Source organism: Paramormyrops kingsleyae, chromosome 25 (assembly GCF_048594095.1).
Source record: "Paramormyrops kingsleyae isolate MSU_618 chromosome 25, PKINGS_0.4, whole genome shotgun sequence".
NCBI classification, from domain to species: Eukaryota; Metazoa; Chordata; class Actinopteri; order Osteoglossiformes; family Mormyridae; genus Paramormyrops; species Paramormyrops kingsleyae.
In genome coordinates, this window is record NC_132821.1 from 6,989,720 (window position 1) to 7,013,205 (window position 23,486).

Sequence of the window (23,486 nt, forward strand, 5' to 3'; positions counted from 1 at the left end):
CTGAATGTGATTGGATGATTTGATGTAAGTAGTAATCACTTGGTAATTGGGTAGAGAATTTGTATTCGACCAAATGATAGAATAGGTACATTTCAGAAATTGAATGTAGCAGGGCTTAAGCATTAGGCTTAAGTCAGTCTAGTTCTTATGTCAGTGCATCAGAGAAAATGAGAATATCAGGAAATTGACGATAGAGCACCAACACTCTGGCACTTTCTGCTGCGCAGTGATACGATTGGTGCCTGGAGTTCGGTGGAAGAAAATGGTTCCTACATTAAACTGCTCAATGTATCTTCTGGCGCTTTAATCACTGCAGAAGGAATGCCATTCAGTCCCATTACATGAAAGAGAACACTGACATTTCTATGGCCGATATCTCCAAAACTAGGCAACTCCCGGAAGAACAAACCTAGATGGATAGATACCACTAAACCCCCTCTAAAACATATCTTTTATCAGTTTTGGGGTTAACTGCCCCTTTAAAGTGAAGAGCAGTAGGCTGGTTGCAAGGAAAATGTCTCCTGTTTCATGCAATGTAGAGCCAATGAAATCACTTCTGAAGGTTTCACTGTTACGACTTCTGATTGGTGGCTGAAGTTCCATCCAAGCTATAAGAATTTTGATATGAAAAACCATCTCCAGTGGCTTGTCCAGTGCAGCATCTTGGAGGAGGCCTGTAGTCAATCACAGGCTGCACAGGACAGAAGGTGGGGAAACTACCTGGATGGCAAGCACTGGCACTGCAAATGCTAAATTGCTGTATGTATAAAGTATGTAAGTCAAACTTTTTATTTAAGTAGTTAATCGTCCACCAGCTATACAGCACTAGCCACTTTACTTACTTTACGTTGCTTACTTACCTACATCATAGACTGCACAACTAAAAATCGCCTGCTATCTACATTTGCACTGTGAATCCAACCTGTTTGCACTGCCTTATTGTATTTTCCACAAAGTATTTTAGTTTCATTTTATTTTTGAATATTTGTATGTCTTGCTCGTCTGTTTTGCTTGTCGTAGTTAGTGCACTCACTGTAGGGTCTGAGAGTAATTTCAGTTCTCTATTTGACCTATACATATGGCAGCATTAACAATAAAGACTTTTGACTTTGACTTTTAATTTGAAGTTAAATACGGCAAAATCGAGTTGATTAAAGTTTACATTATTTATGTTTATGTATAACACAACTATAAAATCATAAGAACAAATTTCTTGATAATTTAACAAACCTTCAAACTGTATAAGATACAGTGAAACTCGAAAGAGATCACGTATTGGAAAAACTTGTCTTGTCAGCACATTTGAGTACAACTTTTGATGGAAGCACCCTAGTGATAATGGCTGCAATTTTTATAATCAGGTCCCATTCAGGATGCATTGTGAGTGGTCTCTCAAAGACACATCTGCATTCTCAAATCACTGCAACAGAGCTTGTATTGGATTATTACATTTATCCAGTGAGAAAGTGGAAATTTTCAACCCCATTAAACAAACTACAGTGGCACATTCAGGTAATTTTATGGTTTATGGTTTTAGAAAGAAGTACTACAGGGTACAATACTTTCTGGTCGCTCTGTAGGTTTATTCTGAGTGCACAGTGTAGAAATGAGCATAGATATGAATATTAACGAAGAAGTCATGGTATGCAGTATGAGGGTGTGAGCAGGCACTGGTTACTCTGATTTAAGTTTTCTATAGCACCATACATAGTTACAAAATAAAAAAGATACATTTAGTAAAAGAGCATTTCCACAATGAGAAGGATTTCCTTTATTTGAAAGCCCAGTGAACTTGAAGGCTGCTGTATTTGAGCAGTTCTGTTTTTATGAATTTTTGTCTCCCAGTGGTTCCTAAATTTTCATTTAATCTGTCTGTATGACAGACTGACTTTCCCAGATGCCCCCAAGCCAGACCACTTCTCGTTCCCCAGCAGTTTGAAGATCCTTAATAGATTTGTGACAGTTTTTTAGGTTTATGTGTGTAATCTGTTGCAGACGTAGAACATGTGGTTTTGCTACCGATCCGTCTCCATAGACACTTTTCTTCAATGCAATACCTCAAAGAGTTGTTGGCTATTCTTCTTCAAACAAAGCAGAGACAATGTCTGGGTGACAAACTGGAAGTGATGAAATTTTGAGACAGATCACACCAATGAGCAATGAGATGGGCTGTTTTGACATTTGACCTTGTTTGAAAGTATTGAAAGTATTGATTAAAAAACTTAAAAAGTATTTGATGGATCATATTACTACAACATAAAAAAATGTTTTATGAGTGAAGATCTACACTTTATTTCATTTTGAGGCAAATTGCACCAAAATTGAAGCATTGGCTCTAAGTGGCAGCAAAGTGAAGGGTGGCTGTACAAGGTGCTTGACCTTGTGAAAAGGTTCACTCTGATTTTTTTTAACTCTATTTACTGTGATTGATCTTTAGTGGATCGTATTACCACTTCACAAAAACATATGAATGAAAATCTACACCTGAGATGCGTAAGCCAAATCACCCCCAAGTTGATGCAGCACTGCTAGGTGGCAGTAGAGGATGGAAAGGTTGGCTGCAGAAGCCATCTTGTGAACAGTGACAGTCTGAAAGTATGGATCTTTTCCAAACTCCAAAGGAATATTGTATTGGTCAGTGGGCCTCAAACAGTGGGATGCAAGATGATTTTCTAAATATTCTAAATACAGTTGATATTTTTTTTTCTTGTTTCCACCCCCCTGCTCAGCAGATTTTATTGGTAGCAGTCCAGTAGTCAGTCAGCGGAATGTATCACAGGGAACTTGGCAAAATGTTAATTATGTCATGTAGCCATAAACCTATTAAATGATGGCACATGAAAGAGTAGGCGCAGATGTGGTGAACCTGATTTCATTGAGATAAGTCACCTAAATTTGGTATTTTGGAGAGGCAGCGTGAGTACAGTGTAGGACATTTCTTGTGCAAACCCACATTAAAATACCAGAATAGCAGTGCTTTTGAAAATACCATCAAAATACTACATACCATGGTATGAAGTTTGGACATTTTAAAAATTAGATACTGCTCAAGCCCAGTGTAGAAGGCTAAAGATAGAGCTTGGGGAACCTGGGAGGAGCACCTGGTATGACCAATGCTTTTGCAAGAACAACTCAAGCCTGAGGCCTGCTCTTTCCATTCATTTTGGACAGGGAAGGGAACCGAATTGACGAAAAAATTATCATGCTAAACAGGATCTAGGATGACTAAACCCCTTTGTCTTTCACCACACGATGTCACTGACCTGCAGGTCAGCTGCTAAGCTAAGCAGCTCATATCTCATTATCTTTTGGGCTCAGTTTGGGGCTGAGGAAGAACACGTTTCTCAAGTACCGGTTACCTCGCTTCTGATCTGTTATATAGATTATATAGTTAGAATCAGAAACCAGTTTAATATGTGCTGGATCTGTGCCTTATAACAATGGTCACTTTTTATCCATCCATCCATCCATCCATCCATCCATCCATCTATCCATATCTTAGTGCAGAGGAGTGGAGTTGTCATATTTATAGTAGAATTCCAACAGAATAGGAATTGTGTAACGCAATACAGGGAGATATAAAATATCTAAAGTTTTTCTCTGGGGCAAATTTTAATACTGATCAAATTTAATACTGATATGTGATCAAATTGCAATTATTACAATGATAGTTATATCGATACTAACAAAGGATTTGAAACAGCAGCAAATAGTCCCAGAAAAATCTAATGAGAGAAACAGGAATCACATCATCTTAACTTTAAATACTGGCACATGACAGTGAGGCTTTGAAACGTGCAATGGGTGAGAGTATTAGTACGGTATCAGTAATCACCTGAATTTACGCAATCAGAGATGGAGGTGTAGGTTAAACCAGCCAGTGACTGGCAGTGTGCAATTATGTCATCCATTGTAGGTCTCAAAGAGTAATTTCACCCATCAGTAGCTGAAGCTGCTGCAGTAAATGACTTTAGGCACACAAGTAAGTTTCCGGCATTTTCCCCCATGTCTCAGTCTCCGTGCAATTCCCTCTCAGAACACTCACTCCCTCTCCATCCCCTCCCTTCTTCCCCAGGAGAATACACTGTCATGACGGCTCACTTCCACCTGAAGCGTAAGATCGGTTACTTCGTGATCCAGACCTACCTGCCGTGCATCATGACTGTGATCCTGTCCCAAGTCTCCTTCTGGCTCAACAGGGAGTCTGTACCTGCCAGGACCGTCTTTGGTGAGCTTTGTGGGAGGGTCAAAGGTTACAGGGGTATAAAAGTTTGAGACCAGTGTTTAAGCTGCTCCATGGCTGCAGCAAGAAGCCTGTTGGAAGGAGACAGGGCACCATCTTGACCTCGCTAGACCTTTATTTCTGTACAAACTACATGTACTTCCAGTTATCTTTTCATTTTTCTCTTTGCAATCCTTGCATTGTGGTAATTGGTCTGTAATTCGTTACTCATGAGTATAACTTGGCCAATGAGAGCCTGGAAGAGAGCAGACATGTTTTGAGTCACAAACTAATTTTCAGGGCTTATGATTATGTGAGCATGCAGCCTGAGCAATCAAGCTTGTCACCAGAAGCCTCGGCAGTTAAGCTATTTGTCCACAAATCAATATGAATTTGACATTTCTGTTGATACTTTGACCACATGCAGTTTTAAGCTTCCACTAATTCTATAAGAATATGATTTATATCCATCCATTTTCCAACCCGCTTATCCTACTGGGTCGCAGGGGGTCCAGAGCCTATCCCGGAAGCAATGGGCACGAGGCAGGGAACAACCCTGAATGGGGGGCCAGCCCATCGCAGGGCACACTCACACACCAGTCACTCACACATGCACACCTACGGCAATTTAGTAACACCAATTAGCCTCAGCATGTCTTTGGACTGTGGGGGGAAACCGGAGTACCTGGAGGGGAAACCCCACGAAAACATGGGGAGAAGATGCAAACTCCACAAACATGTGACCCAGGCGGAGACTCAGAGGTGTGAGGCACAGTGCTAACCACTGCACCACCATGTCCAATCATGACTTATATCAATTAAATAAATGTATATATTAAATCGGTCCCTTTAATATTATAATTATAATAATTACATATTTACGATAATTGCATATTTCAAGATCAGGACAAATTAAGAAATATATAAATTTTGCTGCTTTTGATGTTATTTTCTGATATTCTACGTTGTTGTGTTGAACTGGGTTTTTTCTGTGTACAGACACTTCTGGTCGATCCCAAATTACACTTTGATCATGGGATATCAGTATCAGTGACATCAGTATCTTGCCTACAAATTGTGAGAAGGCTAGAATACTGTTGCCAACAAGTGGCATCTGGAAAAAAAAAAAGCAGAAAGATTTTGTTTCTAAGCCGTCAGGCCAGGTGGACTGAACCTTTTCCATTTTCCTACAGTTTTAATAGCTTGTGTTCCTGACATCTAGACTAAGAGCAAAATTGTTCAGTGCACTATGCATATATTTGCACAACTAATGAGACGGAGAATAATCCATAATATGGTAAATCGGGTATTATTTTTTTTTTGGTGGGGGGCGTTCATAAGGGGACCACAGTAGGTTTCTCCTCATTGACAAGATCTCACTATTTTTTATATTTGTTTATTTCGCTGAACATAAAGCAAAGACAGCATCAACTGTATTTATCTTTATAATAAGCTCATTTATCTTTCAAATTGTGACAGATGCTGTGGTAAACGATAGTGCCTCGTTTCTGTCAGTTACACTTCAGGGGGGAGACGATTAGTGTATTTTGCTGCATCCTGCAGAAAATGGAAAATATTCACTCTGCATAATATGCTGCCGTATGTGTTGGGGCTATCAATGTTACGGGAGCATAAAGTGGGTTAGATGATATCAGACGCCGTTCCCTTCTTGTTTACCCAAAGAGCAGTAAAATATATGCAGTAATAATGTTCTATATTCATAAAAACACTGTAAAAGTTTAAGTGGCCAATCAGAGTTGAGGTCAGTCTCATTGTTTATGCAATAATAAGTCTAAACTTGAACAGAATGAAACCAGCTGTCTTTAATACCACAGTGTTGTTCTCCAGATGGCAAGGGTGCAGGAGTCTTTGATCGTGTTTAGGACTTTACTTGGCAAGCGACAACACAATTTCGTACCTTTTGAAAACTGTCTGGTTTTTGGACAATGAACGAACTACAGAGGCTTGGAAATGAACAAAAGATTTTTTTTTCTTTGTGTTACGATGACACCTCTGGAACCCATATATGCTCACTCTCCCAACTGACAGGTAGCCGTGGACCGCAGCCACATGTCGAAACCGTAGAGCTTGTGTAATGCACACTGCAAAGAGCAGCAGAACTCGGAACCACAGGAGGTGACTGACTGTACCAGCTGCAACAACAACACTATCAGGGTCTTAAAGGGAACCTCCACCATGGAGCATAGGGTTCATGAGCAATCCCACAGAAGACCCTTTCCCATTGCAGGAACTTTTTCAGGAACCAGGAACTTCATCAGTGCTACCTTGGAAATTACACAGGTGCAGCGAAAAGAGACAGAAGTAGTGGAACAAACATGGTACAGATAGAATTATTTTGAGGCTACAGAAGTCCTCTTGTGAACCCAATGAGTATGAAAGTATGAACCTTTTTCATACTCCCCAGGAACATTGTATAGGCCAGTGGATCTGCTCAGTGAGTGTGAGATGATTTTCTGAGTATTCTAAAATACAGCTGATACTTTTTTGGTAAGATAAAAATAAGTAGTCAAGCAAAAATGGGCCAGATGGGATTATTTTTCGATCTTAGTTACATGAAAAACTTTGATGAAAAAAGTTCCTGAACTTTGGGGGAAAAGTGCCTAATGAACCACTGCCAATGAATCCAAGCTTCAGATCAGCTGCTAGAAACCTAAAACTTGGCTAGTTGGAATCGCCCTGCACAGAGTGGCAGCCGTGCTCCCCCAAGAACTAGGGTCAAGCTCCAGGGAAAGCCTGGAGTGATGGATTATGCAGTGATGGACTTGAGAAGCACCATCCCGCCGGCCCAGGCTCATATCCTACCCCAGCGCATGTCCCAGAAGACTGGCTGCCCCTCACCTGCATGCATGAAGACGTTTGTCAGGTAACAGGGTGCCAACATCCAGCTGGAGGACCCTAGAAGTTGAAGGCATTGGTGGTGCCCTCGTTTCATTCCGCAAGATGCAATGTGCCAACAGTCTGGAGCATTCCAGCCAGCTGAGGTGGCCATGCGGAAAGGACGGCACAACAGAGAGCGGCCACATCCGGGTTCAGACAGCTGGTCAGCACAGGGCTGTGAAGACCTTGCCCATAAGTCACGGCACCTGGAGATAACTGATGGTGGTAGCTGATTCCTCACGCTCCTGAAATTGGCGCTGGGGTAACTGCCGAGCAACCGCCTGGTCGCTGTGGGCAGTCACATGTTGTTTTTCTCGGTTTCTTCTCTTTGGATGACATCACTGCTATTTATCTCCCTCGCACCCACCTTGCTGAAGATAAACCTGGCGTCTGCTGCTGCAGGACTCCTGCGCCTGGTCCTCTGGGCCCTGTCCCAGCTCAATCTACCCTCACTCCCTGGCACTTTCTCGTCCCCTCATGATGTCACCCCCAGGTGTGAATAATGTGTCTCTCTGGGGCCTGTCCCAGTGAAGTCACCGTGGCCTGTGTATGCATACTCACACCTCACCATACTTTGCTAGCCTCTGGGGATTGAAGGGAGGTTAGGAAGAGTACAGTTGCTTTCAGAAATAATCATTTGGTAAGGAAGCTTGTATTGTGCTGAGGGGAGGCAAACAAATCAAAGGAAATTGTGATTAGAGAAGTTGGGATTGCTGTCGTCACAACTGTTTGGGATAGTAGGAACTGGAAAGGTCACTGCCTTCCCCATGACTATCATCTCTTGGCTTTTCTATGTTTTTTTATTAATGGCTTACTGTAAAAGATTCATTTTGCTCTCACACTTCTGAGAAGTCCAGTAGCTTTGTGGACATGCTGCGTCAGCCAACCAGAAGTAAAAAATACAGCACTAACATAATGGGAAGAGTAAAGAGAGACGTGTGTAAACACAATTTCATAATAGCACCGAACACCCTGGCAACAATCGGCCAACTACATTAATTAACCATGAAGGTTTTTTAAGTAAAATGCAATAGGAGAATCACACGTTGAGTCAGATCATAGTGGTTGAGATGGTTAATTCTGTGAAGGGACTTGGTACACAACACATGTGATGCATCGCAAATACAGTATGATGGTTTATGACGTGTGGGCAGAACAGAGGCTGAGTAGATACCACTTAGACCTCCAGGGTTATGGATTTGAACTTTGACCCAGAGTTTGCATGTTCTCCTCATATTACAAGGTTCCAGTGCCATGCAGATGGGACCTGACATCTCTCAGTTACCCATAGTGTGTGCATGGCTGTCAGTCCCATTCAGAGTGTTCTCTTGTGTCCTTTTCTTCCCAGGATAGGGTCCATGTCCCCCTGCAAATCAGTAGCGGATATGAGGCTGAGAGATCAGTAGTAGATTGGAAAATAAAAGTGGGCTTTAAGTTAAGGCAAGTCAAGTCAAGTCAAATTTATTGTCCCACCAGGGAAATTTAAGTTGCAGCCAAGCATTTAAAAAGGAAACAAACAAAATAGAAACCATTGAAAACAAATACCAGCATAGAGACAGTGACCAATACATAATACAAAACAAACCATCCACAAAAACCACACCACAAACCAGTACACGATTTCTACATGGAGAGACTAGGAAAGCAGAATGCATTTAGGTTGATGTTTAAATCATGTGAATCATGCTGCAGCAGTATCAGTCCTATCTGATGTGGCGTCCTAAGCGAGCGTCACCATCGGCGCCCCCCTTCCAAGATAAAGTGAAATTGGCTGGCAAGTCAGCATCTCCTCAGAATTTGGTGCCCTAGGCGGTAGCCTATGTGGCACAAGACCCCGTGTTACACAATAGACTAAAATTTCTTCCAGGGTGTCTAGAGCCTTATGCTGCTTGGGACTGGCTCCTGTTTCACTATGATCCTGTACTGGAAAAATGATTGGAAGATAGATGGAGAAATTTATAATATGCTTATTCACCATTTGTATAAGTGCAAAGGATTTTTTTTTACTTTTCACATATCCCATCCTGGTCTCCTGTTTCATGCACACATACACACGTCCAAGCAAAGCCCTGGGTCAGAGCACAGGGTCATCCATTTATAAAGCACCCCTAGAGCACTTTTTAGGGCAAAGGGCCTCGCTTAAGGACCCCACAGTGATTATTCTGCCAGTCACGGGATTCAAGCCAGAAACCTTCTGCATACTGGCACAGACTTCCAACTCAGAGAGCCATTTCAATCAGTCTCAGTCTCAGCTGAACCAAAGACCCAGATAACCACCAGCTCAGCAACAGTGTAGCCCAAAGCCAGTCTGTCACCCCCTTAATATATACATAAATGTGTGTGTGTGTGCGTGTGTGTGTGTGTGTGTGGGTGGATTATATTTATATTACAGTTGTGGGCGCCAAATGTTCCCCACAATGTAATAAAAACCTGTTATTTTGATGTTGATGTGAGGTTAGAGCCAGGTAGGGGTTAAGATAATTATTGTTAGAATTAGGGTTTTGCCAATAGAAATGAATTGAGAGTCCCCACAAAGACATAAAAGAGCATATGTGTGTATATCTTTCCTTCTGAAAAATTGCTGCAAATAACCTATTTTTGTGTTATGTGTATTGTCAGAATACGTGTTCAGTTGCTGAAATGTCAAATAAAAATAGTTCCTCAATACTTGTCTGATTGACTCATAGTGCTGGCACTGGAAACTCTAATTTAAAGTTTACATTTAAGAAAGTAAGGTATAAATATTCTTTCCAATTATCTTTCTGCCATTACTTATACAAAGAAAATAACAAATAAATATTCTTTCTAATTATCTTTCTGCCTTAGGTTTTTTCCCCACAGTTCTTCAGGACACTGCAAATGTGTTGGTAGATTCTGGAACATTCCCATTTTGTCTGAAATGTGTAAGTAGAGAGATTCAGATGCAGCCAGCTGATAGTATGATTCGGGCCTTGTTCCCTAGAGACATAGCTGTGCTTTACTACAGTCCTTAAGCTAGCTTTATATTATAATGGAAAATATAAGCCCTGGCATGAAACAAATCTGGAGTTGCACTTATTAAACATTCTAGTATATTGTCTTTGTCACTAATGACTTGCATTTATTCCAGCTTTAGGTTAGGGAAGCAGGGCTGTGTAATAAAATGTAAAACATCACTATTTCCCAATTGTTTTGGCATGGCTCATTACAATTATTAAACAAAAATGTGAGAACAGTCTTCTTAAACCTTTAAGTGCTATAGGATGCTGGCACTGCAGACAGATATTCATCATAGTTCTAATTTTAACTGGCTGCTTGGAAAAATGAAACTGCTCACTTAGTCATTATATTTTTAGAACTTGCAATCTTGGTTTCATGGGAATCGAGATGAGTGTCAGTGTTAGTCCTCACACTTTGACCACTGGGCTGTGATGATACATTTTCAAAGCTCTAAAATAGCAATGCCAGTTTAACGTCACTACTACAGGCCGTGAGCTTTCTGTCTTACAGTATTGATAAACCCATAGTGTGTGCATACCTATCATTCCCAATCAGAGTGTTCTCTTGTGTCCTTTTTGTTTGGTCATTGTGCCCTTTGAAGTTAGTTTGTATGTGTACCACACAAATAAATCTATATTTGTCCAAAACATTCCCAAAAATCTTACAAAATCAAAACACTTTCTGTCATGATTTTCCTGCAGTCTGAAAACAGCTTTCTGATCCAGTGACAAGATGTTTTGTACATCAGAATTGAGCCTGTTGTTTTTGTGATCAAAGGAACCGTCTTTTTGCTTTCTGTTGTGCTTTTGCTACATTTTATTGTGAAAAGTTAAAAAGAGAATGCTCAGGGCCATTGTGTATATACCAGCTCAACTTGCTGGTCATAACAAAACCTATGCTCTTTATGCTGTAAATAAGATTTATTTCCTTCTTTCTGAGTCCTGATCATTCCATCAAGAATGGATACCCTTATTAATATTTCATTTCTTTTATGCACAGAGTGACAAAATCAGACTATCGTAAGAATGGAATAGTAATCAGATTCATTCTCTCAGTCCATGTTGTTCCTCTGTTTATGGGTTACATTCCTTTTTTTGATGAGCATGCATTCTGGATTAAGGATCCTTTTGCTTGAGAAACAGCTGTAAGACTCCATGAAATGCAACTGTCTTTTTTTCTCTGATCATTTCTTGATTCATTGATCCATAATGACTGATGACATAGTATTTTTTTTTTCTTTTTAACTAATTTTTCTATGATGCAATGCAAACAAACCTGGAAAATTATTTTTTCTTTTTTTCTTTTTCTGATGAAATGAATCCCAGTAGCTGTGCTGAAGTGGTAGGGTTAGGGTTATGTAAATCTGTATACTGCTTATTGACTTATCACTGAATTCAGCTGTAATATTGTTATAACTGAGTGGTGTGGTGGTCAGCATTGTGTCCTCACACCTATGGGACCAGCGTTCATGGCTCCATTTGTGGAGTTTGCATGTTTTCACACGTGTTGTCATGAGGTTATCTCCAGGTACTCCTGTGAGTGACTGGTGTGTGAGTGACTGGTGTGTGAGTGACTGGTGTGTGTGTGCCCTTTGGTGGGTTGGCCCCCCATCCTGTGTTTTGTTTTCTGCCTTGTGCCAGTAGCCTCTGGAATAGGCTCTGGACCCCCCATGACCCTGAATAAGACAAATGGGTACAGAAAATGGTTGGGTGTATATCACTATACCTAACCTTCTATCATTAGAGGCTAATACGCTTTAATCTGGTTACTGAAATGAAAGATTAATCATTCTTTTGTGTTCCTAATAGCAAATATTACTTACAAATATTTAACAGGATAAAGTTGTAGGAAAAATTGTAATAAGTTTAAATGTAAAAATTAATAGTTATAGTTATTTATATTTTAACTGCAAGGTGAACCTTTTGTACTCTGACAAAACTCCTTGATGGCACGAGTATAAAGAGAAGCAGAACAAATGCAGTTAACGTTTGGCTCCAAAATAAATACAAATCACATATTAGCATTTCTACGTGTACGTGAACTGTGTGCCGATACTCAGTCTTACTTTCAGGTTGTTGTCCTTTATAATGACAGCCACAGGCCATTCACTAGTCGCAGGATCAAAATGTGGCCCCCACCCAAAGTGATTTTTCCAACAATCCGAAGTTTGACTGTACTGTCCCTGGACCCTGGCTGTGACTGAGGCTTCACTGACAACATATTACGCCCAATGGATGGTACGGTGAAGTCGTACGTACATTAAACATCGCCATCCAATTAAGCAGAGATAGTTTATCTTATCTTACGTCCCCCAGTCAGCAAGGACTTAATTTAAGCAGTCCGGTGTAGTAAACAAAAAAAATCTTTATTTTAATTGCTTTAATCACTTGGCTCTTGGATATGTTTTTTTTAATAGACACTGAATTCTGCTCTTTGTCTGATAATTAAACTTGGATTGTTCTTACGGCTTCTTTCCAAATATAACAGCAACTTGTGCCACACACATCACTTGTTTTTTTTTCCACCAAAATGAATTGTAGAGAGATGCACATGGTAATTTTGTATCGATGCTATATAAAAATTTAAAAATAGAAAATAATTGCCGCGAAATCTGTTGAATTATTATGACCATGCTGTCTGGAGGTTTGTTAATGCGCTTGCCAGAAAATTGGATTCATAATTAATCTCAATTATTGAAAAGAGAACAAATACATCTCCACCAACACCCATCCATTTTGTAAAACCGCTTATTCTGTTTAGGGTCACAGAGCCCATCCCAGAGGTTACAGGTGCTAAGTGGGGAATAGCCCAGGATGGGGCACCAACCCAGCACAGGGCACATTCATACACGCACACACCTATGGGGGGAGAATCCCACAACAACACAGGGAGAACATACAGACTCCACAGGGAGAACATACAGACTCCACAGGGAGAACATACAGACTCCACAGGGAGAACATACAGACTCCACAGGGAGAACATACAGACTCCACAGGGAGAACATACAGACTCCACAGGGAGAACATACAGACTCCATACACCCAGAACCCTGATTCTCGAATCCTGGTCCCAGAGGTGTGAGGTGAAAGTGCTACCCACTGCACCACCACGCCAACCCTGTCTCCAGCAATGTATAATATTCGATTGTAGCTTATCTTAAATCTAAATAAAATCATTGAAGTTGATAGATGTTCATAATAACAGGAAAATGAGGCTTCAAATCTTTGAAAGCGTCTAAGTAATGGAAAGAGGTGGCGATGCCCCCCCAGCCAGTAAATATGTGGCCCCCGGTTGCCATTCCTTACCAAAAAGTAAAAGCAAAATATGGGGCATTTAAATCTGTAAAGCAGAGCTGGCCAACCCATCGATCAGGCGATTGTGGCGTCTCCACCTTGATCACGAGATGATTAACGGATAAGCCTCACAATCTGCAAAATGCTCTCCCCTGTACCTGGGGGGACTCGTTACATTTTCATTAAACCAATCCCGTGGGATGTGGCCTTTTAAAAGGACAACCCCTTCCCTTAGAAGGAAGGGGTTGAAATAATAAAGGGGGAATCAAAATTTTAGACATTTTAGATTTGTATTCATATATGTCTTCATGGTGTGGGGGTTAGGGTGGGCAACCTAGAAGAAATCTGCGCTTAGTCTGCAAATTCCCAGCAGATGTGAACTGGAAGATCCTGCAGGAATGAGGTGTGAACTCACCATCTACATTAACCATCAATTGCTTTGCTGGTTTTTATTGGGTTTTCACCAGTCACAGTAATCCCTTCCATATCAGGTTTTCAAGACTTAACAGAAATGGCAATATGACCCACTGAGCCGCCATGTAATGGCAATAATGGCAAAAAAACAGAAAGCTTGATAATAATAACTACACACAAAGCTGAACTACAGATATTTTATTCTAGCCTGACAGAACTTGTTTTCTATCAGGTATATCTTGCAAATATGAGTCCATCTGCTCAAGAATATTTTTGTACTCTTTTTCCTGACCACTGGCCTCTTTAATTACCTTTAAGCTTTTTTTTCTTTTCTTGCATTAAGAAGTTTCTCCAGGGAATCTGTGGTGCTTCTGGTCCTTGTCGTACATCACTGGTCGCACTAATGCAGCCCTAAGCACCCAACTTTGAGAGGTGCTATTTTTACACGCCTAAGAAGTCACTAAGCTGGGACCACTGCTTGCTGAAAGCAACTTTTCCTCCTGAAGCAGACTGACTGTTTGCTAAAAGTGTGCTGTTTTACAGCAGTTACAAATGCTTTGTCACCACTTTAGCCACATTTCTTTTATAATTCATAAGTAGTTTTTTTTAATTGCGAGTTTTCCTTGGTTATTAAATTTGAAACATTTATATGCACAACATAAACTGACTGAACATCCTTGTTAAGTGTCCATCTATCCCTATTGGTAAGCTTTGATGACTGCTTCTCTTTGTTCATGCACTTTGTCCATGGCATGTTTCCCTCAACATATTAAATGATTTTTCATTGTTGTTCTGAGTGATGCACTACTGGCACAGACTGTGAATTGCCTCATATCATTTTGAAAATTCCCATAGTGTTGATTGTCAGACCAATTTTAGAGCTGACACCTCCTGGCATTTAACCGAATATGACTCACCTTTGTAGCTATGTTTGTAATTATGATTTATAGACTTCAAAGTTAGAGTCCCTTTCATGTGATGATTCCATAATTTGTGTCTACTGACATAATGAACTGCTGTAATTGGCTGACACACCTAAATTTAGATATAATACATGAAAAGAAAGTAGTCATCCCATTGAAAAGGGTTATATTTTCTAACTGCTATGTTTATTTAAAGAAGCATAACCTATTCATGTTTATAATGATGGACATTTTGTATGGAGTGGTTCAGGTTAAGTACCCCAAGGTACTGTTGGAGACAAGGGCATAGGTTTGGTTTCTACAGTAGTCAAATCAGCCCCGAACCCCAGCCCCCTAAATACACACAGTACTCCCACAATCAGTAGGGACATGTCCTACCATTCATCCATTATCTCCCGCTTGATCCGAGGTCGGGTCCTACCATCCATACCCAAATGTATGAGCCTTGTTTGAGGCTTGGAACCAGCAACCTTCTGATTGCCAGCACAGAACCCTGGCCTCAGAGCCACCTCTCTGCTCGCATACGATGCGTGAAAAACCAGTTTAACTGGTTGTTGTAATGTATCTCATTTTACAATGCATAAAATGAAATATATTAAAATAACCAATTAAACTGGTTATTGATGGTATTTATGCGATACATTGAACAATGTAAGACTGCACTTGTAATTGAGCTTTATAACTGTACCTGTACATTTTTACATGAATATTATTATTACTACTAGTGTTTATTATTAGTAGTAGAGGTAGTAGATGCAATAAATTTTTTAGTCATCAGAGTTCTTTCTCTGTATGCTAATACTTTAGCAGCAGTATCAGAAAACTACAAAACATTACTATCATTACCAATTATGTGGCTAAACTCATAGGACCATATATTGTCAAACTAAAAGTTCTTTTTGCTGAAAGTGGGTATCGGAAACTTTGCATCTGTTTCTCATTTCCTACTCTGAGGTTGGACAAATTCTTGTCCTAGTCAAATTTTTAACATGATCTCTAGAAGTGATTCTGAGACACCGGTCTTGTTAGCTAAAGGTAACTCCTTCATCTCCTATGAGATTTTCTGCTACTGTCATCTTCTCAGTTGGGCCATTGCACAGGGCCCTTAGCCCTAATTGTTCCAGGGGTGCGGCATGGTGACCGATCCTGTCCTGTGACTCCAGAAACTTTTTCTCACAAGCGAAGACCCTAATTAATCAGAGGAATTTTTATGTAATCCACACCCACTACTGACAGAGATGTATAATTAAGCACAGTGTTATGCAATCTCCTGCAACAAATATTATCAGCAGAATGGGTGGTGGTTGTACCAGAGAGGCTAGTTACTTTCCATTTGGCACCATTATAGAATGTTCTTTCCATCAAGTCAGTTCGCCACATCTCTGCCCTGCTAGAGCCGTCCTGGTAAAACGCAAATTGATTGATTGATTGATTGATTGATGAAACCCTTTATTGCTGTTGCAATACACCATGTCACTAGTCACAAGTACCAGCGAAATACTGGCCATCAACCTGACCATACATATACAAACATCACATACACAAATAGGGGGTAGACAGGTCAGGAAGACAGGGGACTATAGGAAAACTCAGAGAAACAAGACTACGCGAGGAGAGTGGAGGTGAATTAAAAAAAAACAGCCCCCAGACTGTACTCCAGTAGGGAGTACAATATAGGAACAGAAAAAAAACACCTCAGCAATAAGCACATAATCACCACATCTCACAACACCAAAGTCGAGACTTGCAACAGGGGAGCGGAATGGGGAGGTGGAGGTAGTCCAGCATAGACAAACAGCCGTCCGTTCCTGCAGCAAATCCGCGCTGTACAAGGACCCGCTCGTTCACGCTGGGGGTATGAAGCAGCGAAGGCGTGGGATGGGGGTAGGGTGTCCTTGTGGTTGGGGGAGAGGAATGCAAGAGAGTCTCACTGCCTTGTTCTTCAGGGGGAGTTGTTGAGCTCAGCAGAGGCCTTGGCCAAGGCCCGTGCTGATTAGGGGGGAGCCAAAAGAAGATAGAATGGGGTTGTTTGGGTTTTTGTGCGAGAAGCTGTAATTTCGCAGCTCCTCTAATGTCCACGCTGGTCCCCGCCGTCTAAAATCCTGTGCAAAGCCTTGAGCTCCTCCGTGATGTTATCCAATCTGCGGTCCATAGTCACGGTGATGTAATCAAATCTACGGTCATTTGACACTGTGATGTTATCCAGTTTGCGATCTATAGCCATAGTCTGAGCGCCAACAGCTCTGCCAAGACCATCAATCAATTTGGCCAGCCTAATGATGTGATTGTGGAGGACAAAACATCTGGGAACAAGTTCAGTTGTGACGTAGTCAGAGACCCAAGCTCACAGAAAGGAACCTGATCATCCGACATCAATACCCAACCTCAATGGTAGCAAATCATGTGTTCCAGCATCTAATGGACAACTTTGCCAGAAAAATAGAGGCTCTTAAAGCAACAATGAACTGACCTAATTCATATTAATACCCTTGGTTTAATAATGAGATGTTGGAAATTGGTGTCCACATACTTTTGGGTGTGTCTCATGAAAAACAAGGGATATGCAAAATATGCTTATTTCCCCACAGGGATAAAGATTCACTAATTTGCTTTGGTAAAATATCCAGCTACATACATTTTAGAGAAAATCATTGTGTAAAAAAAAATCTGACACATTTCTTACTTTACCTGTTGCCCTAGCAATAACATTCTCATTTGCAGCTTTGTAAAATCTGTCTCACGCAATCCTGTCATTGTGCTGACATCCAGGTGTGACCACGGTGCTGACCATGACCACCCTGAGCATCAGCGCTCGGAACTCCCTGCCCAAGGTGGCCTACGCCACTGCCATGGACTGGTTCATCGCTGTCTGCTATGCCTTCGTGTTCTCAGCCCTTATAGAGTTTGCCACTGTCAACTACTTCACCAAGCGGGGCTGGGCTTGGGATGGAAAGAGCATCGTGAATGACAAGGTAACAACAGCAGCCTGAACACCAGTACCTTAGGACTAGATTCTGAACCGTCCTGTACTGAAGTACTGTACCTTTAAATGTTTCATATTCTTCATCGGAAGCATGTGAAGAATACAGAGAGAGCTTGACTAGCATTTGAAAATCATGATGAGGACACTAGTGATTAACCGATCTAACTTCCATGCACACAGTGTGTGGTCTATACTAGGTTGTCTTTATGTGTCAAGACTTGTTGGCGACATAATACTTTCCCATTGTTATTTGATATTGGCACAAAGACGAAGCAAAAGGGGAAAAATTGGTCCTGTGAAGATAAGTAAGTGTCTGATGAAACAACGATTATGAATTGTCAAGATAAATGCTCCTTATAGTCACACTTAATACTCCAATTTTAGGTAAACAAAGACAACCAAGAATTTGGCATCTCAGTCCCTTTTGTACATAGAGAACTGACAATATTGATTTTAAGATGCATATGAAATTTCATTAGCTTAATTACAGTATCTAAAATATGTAAATCAAAACTGTGGCAGGCTGGAATTCGGGATAAAATCAGACAAAATACAAGGAAATCATAATGTCATCCTCTCAGGTTTTAAGCAGCAAAGGAATATTAATGTACAGCTCTCAAAATCTATTTTCCCTACACATTCTCTTTACATCTGACATGAATACTCTACCTTTCAAAGAAATATTAATGAGCTGAAAGCATACTGCACATGGACAAGCTGACGTGGCTATAAATCATAAAAGCAGCACATGTGGTGAGTTTTTATTATTTAAATAATAAAATATAAACCCAGGATTTTACAATATTCATACATCTAAGCCAGCAAGCTGAACCACTTTCAACACCTCACTGTTGTTGTTTCCAGTTAGAAGGAACATTTCCACATAATCTGAAATAATACTATTTTTGTATAAAATATTCCAGGTACATGGGTGTGAACACAAACGGGGTGTCCAGTCATCTGTAAACTGTTTGGGTCTGAGAACACATGGAATTTATTGTAAGCTTATTCACAGAAATATTTATGGAAGGTCACGTTGAAGTACTCTTGATTGGAAATGATACTAATTATCGTAGACCACGTGACACTTCTGAATGGAGGGTAATAAGGTCATGTCCGTGCTAATTATATTACTGACACAAATTGAAAAACTGTTTACAGATCACATTTCTCCCTTTGGGGAAGAAAAAAATGTTTTTATTATTTTTTAATTATATGTGCTGTTTTTTTTTTTTTGGATTTTATTTAACAGATTGTCATTTGTGAATTGTTCTTCAAGCTAAACTGTTGCATGCACTACTGTTTGATTATTTTTATTTAATTTTTCTTTGTTAAATTTTCTTCTCAGTTAAAATGTTCAGTTATCAGACATTATTCTTAAAGAAAATAAAGCTATTGGGGAGGGGAAAAAATGGCAATTTAATTTATTTAAATTAATTTAATTAAACACTTTCAAATTGATTACCCTTCCAAAGACATATGAAACCAATCAAAGGGTCAGACCAACAAGCCATAACAGTCGAACTAGCTAAACTAGTCAAACAAACCTGATAAGAGACTCTGATGTAAGTGAATAGCTAAGGTTTTATCCTGATCAGAGACCCGAACAGCAGAAAAGCAGGCTTTGCTGGCTGACTGTTTACTATCCACTTTAGCTCATTAACCACAAGTGCCACTGGGTATGACAGATTTGCATAACCTCCTGGAGCAGCCAAGCCCAGAAGTAAATTCCACTTGGAATTTACTTTGGAAACATGCAACAACCTCACTCTGAACTGAATCATTTAATTTATATTACAAAAATAACACAGGCCCCTTAAGTATTGAAGATTATTAATGCTTGTAAACAGGAATATAGTAAAATACCACTTTTTCTGCATTCAGCTGAAATATTTCTACAGTGCATTTTAGCCATCAAGAAAGAACATCTTGGAACAAAGTAACATTTGCTAAGATTTTGATAGGGTCCATATATAGTTGTATATGCTACTCTAAGTTATATTTTCCTGTAAACAGTAAGCTACTATTTGCAGGTGATGTTCACTCAGATATTGTAGGGATCAGGTTCTGCCTCAGCAATCTCTCTTGTAAAATGTGAGCAGTAGCTGATGGTGACGTTTTACAGAGGCTTTTCCGCTTTCAACATAGGGAATAAGCTTACTTTATAAGGAGTGTGCATTGTCTGTGTGAATGGGAAAGTATTACAAGGATAATTACTCCTCTTGATCCAAACTTAATCCATTCCTGGAAATGTGTTTGTACCCAAAATTTTGCTAATCAAATTCCATTATCACTATATTTCACGGGAAGAATTAAAACTCATTCTTAGGCGTAAAAATAAATCATTTAAAAAGATAAAACAATATAAAAAAGATAAAACAAATTGTCAAAGAAGCATAACAGTCAGTGTGCTTCAGCGTTGACCTTGTGTTATTTATCCAGGAGTTTGCTGAGACTTTGAAATGTGCCTCAGTCTGTCACTACCCTGTTATTTCAGCAGTTTAGCTAATCTGCTTCCTTTGCACAAGACAAAATATACACAGTCGACTTATGCTTAGCTATAGCCCAGCAAATATATATTTATTGTGCTTACCCGCATTCAAACACTTTATGACCTCAAGATTAATACTCAAAGGCATGGATTTTCTTGATCACTTGTTATTATCTACATTACCGTTATTCTATTTAGCTGATGCTTTTTATCTGAAGCAATGTTCAGTTGAGAGGGCAGTTTCAGCCAGTCCCTGGAGCAACTGAGGTCAAAGGCCTTGCTCAAGGGCCCAGTGGTGTCATTACTCTGCTGACCACAGTCGCAAGCATGGAGTCGGAACCCACAGTGTCACGTTTGGCGAAGGAGGCGAGCAGGGAAGCAGGAGAGCAAGCCAGGACTTCAGGTAAACGGGGTTTAATTGTCAAGAGACAGACAGGTAGAGACATCCACGGACAATACAATGACAGATCTGGGGTACACTGACTTAGACACGGACTAAATACAAGAGACAGGCTAAGGGTAACGAATCACAGCTGAGAACAATCAGGGAATCACACGAGGTAACGAGGTGGGCGTGGCACACATCGGGAGCGGACGGAGCGGGGCGTGACACACAGACCCACACACCGCCCCTAATCTCCTGCTTTAGTCACTTCCTTTATTGCTTTGCATGCTGCAAAATTTAATAATTATTTTTTTTGTCACTAATCCCATTTTCTAAACTAGTCAGCGTGTGGTGACAGTGTACTGGCCGCTTGCTGGTTACAAATGTATGCCATCACAATGTACTTTTGGATTTTAGCCCACTAACGAGTAGTTCTTGCTTTTTTTTTTTTTTCCTTTACGCTTCTGATATTTTTCTGGGAGAAAGATTTAATAACATTCAATTCAATTCCTATGCAATAAGAAACTGCTTCAGACTTGTTATATCTCTGAGATGCAGGGAATTAACTGCAGTAATAAAGACCGGCATAACTTAAAAATTGAAATGCTGAATTTTTTTTTTTAAGAGCTAACAACGATGTGATCTTATCCCCGTTATTTTTTCAGGGTATTCTGAATAGGTTTAGACAGTCCGTGGGTTAAGAATGTCCGACTTACAGACAACTCGTATTTACGGATGGACTGCCATAGATATACTAGTGGCCAAAATTGCAGAAAGAGTTAGTTTTTTGAGATGGCAGAACTTTATTCCAGTTGCTCCAGTTACTTATTTAATCGTCCAGTGTATGATGTTTGTAATATTCTTTGATTGTTTAAAAACGTTACAGCCAAATCATCATCACATAATTATTTTTAAAGTGAAATGCCAAAGATGCAAGGTGTTTGCACACACCGGTGTATAACCTAACCTGAGCCTGAGCATGAGCCTGGACAGTAAAATGGGTTCTTTGTCCCAGCTTTTGTTGTTCTCTTTTGCCTTTACTCCCCCCCCCCCCCCCCCACACACGCACACACACACACATCTATGGTAGTAAGACTCCAAAGAACCTCTTGTTGATTGGCCTGTTTTTATCTATCGTGATTTTCTTCAGTGTCCTTAGACTCTGCCAGAGGTAGATTAGTGTGATCCGCATAAGAATTAAATTCTGTCATATGCTTTTATACTTTTATGATCATACTGATTCCTCATGGCTGATGACAGTAGGAACACAGTACCTGTCATGATTTGAATTAAAATGATTACATGAATGAATATATATATATGAATATTTTTACTACTGTATGTGTTTGTATCTCAGAACAGAAAATAGCACAGCCTTGGTTACATCCATCTATATATTTTCCATAACTGCTTAGTCGGAGAACCTGGAGCCAATCCCAGGAATCACAAGGTGGGGGTGTATCCTGCAATGGCAGTTTGTCTGTCACACACACAGTGGCCAATTTAGAGATGACTTATCTGTGTAAACAGGCTGCAGGGTTTTGCACTGTGTTAGGATATCAAGGAAGAACCATGCAAGCATGCAAAGTCAACCACAAACAAAACACGGAAATGTGCTTCAAATCACTGATGCCAGACATGTCTGTCACTTTAACTTAGAATGCTGAACAAAGCCCTACAGCTTCAAAAGTGCATATGTAACATATATTATAAATGAAGTTACATGTATATTTTATAGGTTTTCCCCATAAGCTGTATCTTATGTAATCTTATGCAAGATCAAGAAGGGCTTCTCCCCTGGTAGGAGTATTAACAAACTGAGTAAAAAAACAATCCTGTACTAATTCCACCATCTCAAGTTCATTTACAGAAGAGCCAGAGACTGTGTCCCACTGTATCCCAGGTAAATTAAAATCACCCATAACCACCACATCATTTTTAATAATCATAATCCTCATATAACATTCTGCTTTCCTCTGCAGCTACATTAAGTGCTCTATAACTAACACTGACAATTAGGCCAATCTAAATCTAGGAAACGGCAGCCAAGGTGGTTTACTATGGAAATTAAGAATAAAATCAGGAAGAAAAGGGCTCTCTTCCACAAATGGAAATTAACTAACAATTTCAAAATAAAGCAGGATTATCTAAGTCTACAGGTTGAGTTAAAAAAAATAACATTACACTCGCTAAGACGAATATAGAAAGGAAGATTGCATTGGAGGCTAAGGATGACATTAAAAGTTGCTTCCAATATTTAAACTCCAAAAGAGCTCTAAAAGCTGAAATCACTAATCTGCAGGATAGTAAGGGTACTTATAATTGAAAATGAAATTGATACAGTAATTGAGTTTAATTGCTTATTTTACACGGGTGTTCACAGTAGAGGACACGAGTAACCTGCCACCATTTAATACAAATACAACGTCGTCTATAACCAATATATGTAGCTGATATGAGGCTGATGTGCTACAAAACCTAGCTAAGCTCAAAATAAATAAATCACATTTTTAAATTTGCAGACGACACCAAGGTGGGTGGTGTAGCATATACTAAATTAACAGCACAGAGGCTACAACTAGATCTTTCTTTAATTAGCGACTGGGCTGATACCTGGCAGATGAAACTTAACATAGATAAATGTAAGGTAATCCGTGTGGGGAGCAGAAATATAAAGTACAGATATTTTATGGGTTTCACTGACATAAAGGTAGCTGATTACGAGAAAGATCTCTGTATGTATGCTGATGCTTCCATATCCCACTCTCGCCAGTGTGGGGAAGCAATTAAAAAGGCCAATAGGATGTTGGGTTACATCTCTAGGTGTGTGGAGGTTAAGTCAAGGGAGGTGATGTTACATTTATATAATTCCTTGGTAAGATCCCACCTAGAATA

At 40.0% G+C, this 23,486-nt stretch overlaps 1 protein-coding gene across 4 annotated transcripts in view; it reads left to right on the forward strand.

Moving 5' to 3' along the window:
- gabra2a (gamma-aminobutyric acid type A receptor subunit alpha2a) overlaps positions 1–23,486 on the forward strand; it is an 89,312-nt gene that overhangs the window by 52,263 nt on the left and 13,563 nt on the right. For 3 of the 4 annotated variants that reach the window (XM_072706976.1, XM_072706975.1, XM_072706977.1), the window contains 2 exons: positions 4,076–4,228; positions 17,502–17,704. In XM_072706976.1, the coding sequence (XP_072563077.1) occupies positions 4,076–4,228; positions 17,502–17,704 (356 nt within the window). The remainder of the gene's footprint in view (positions 1–4,075; positions 4,229–17,501; positions 17,705–23,486) is intronic. The other variant, XM_072706978.1, reaches the window with a different exon arrangement.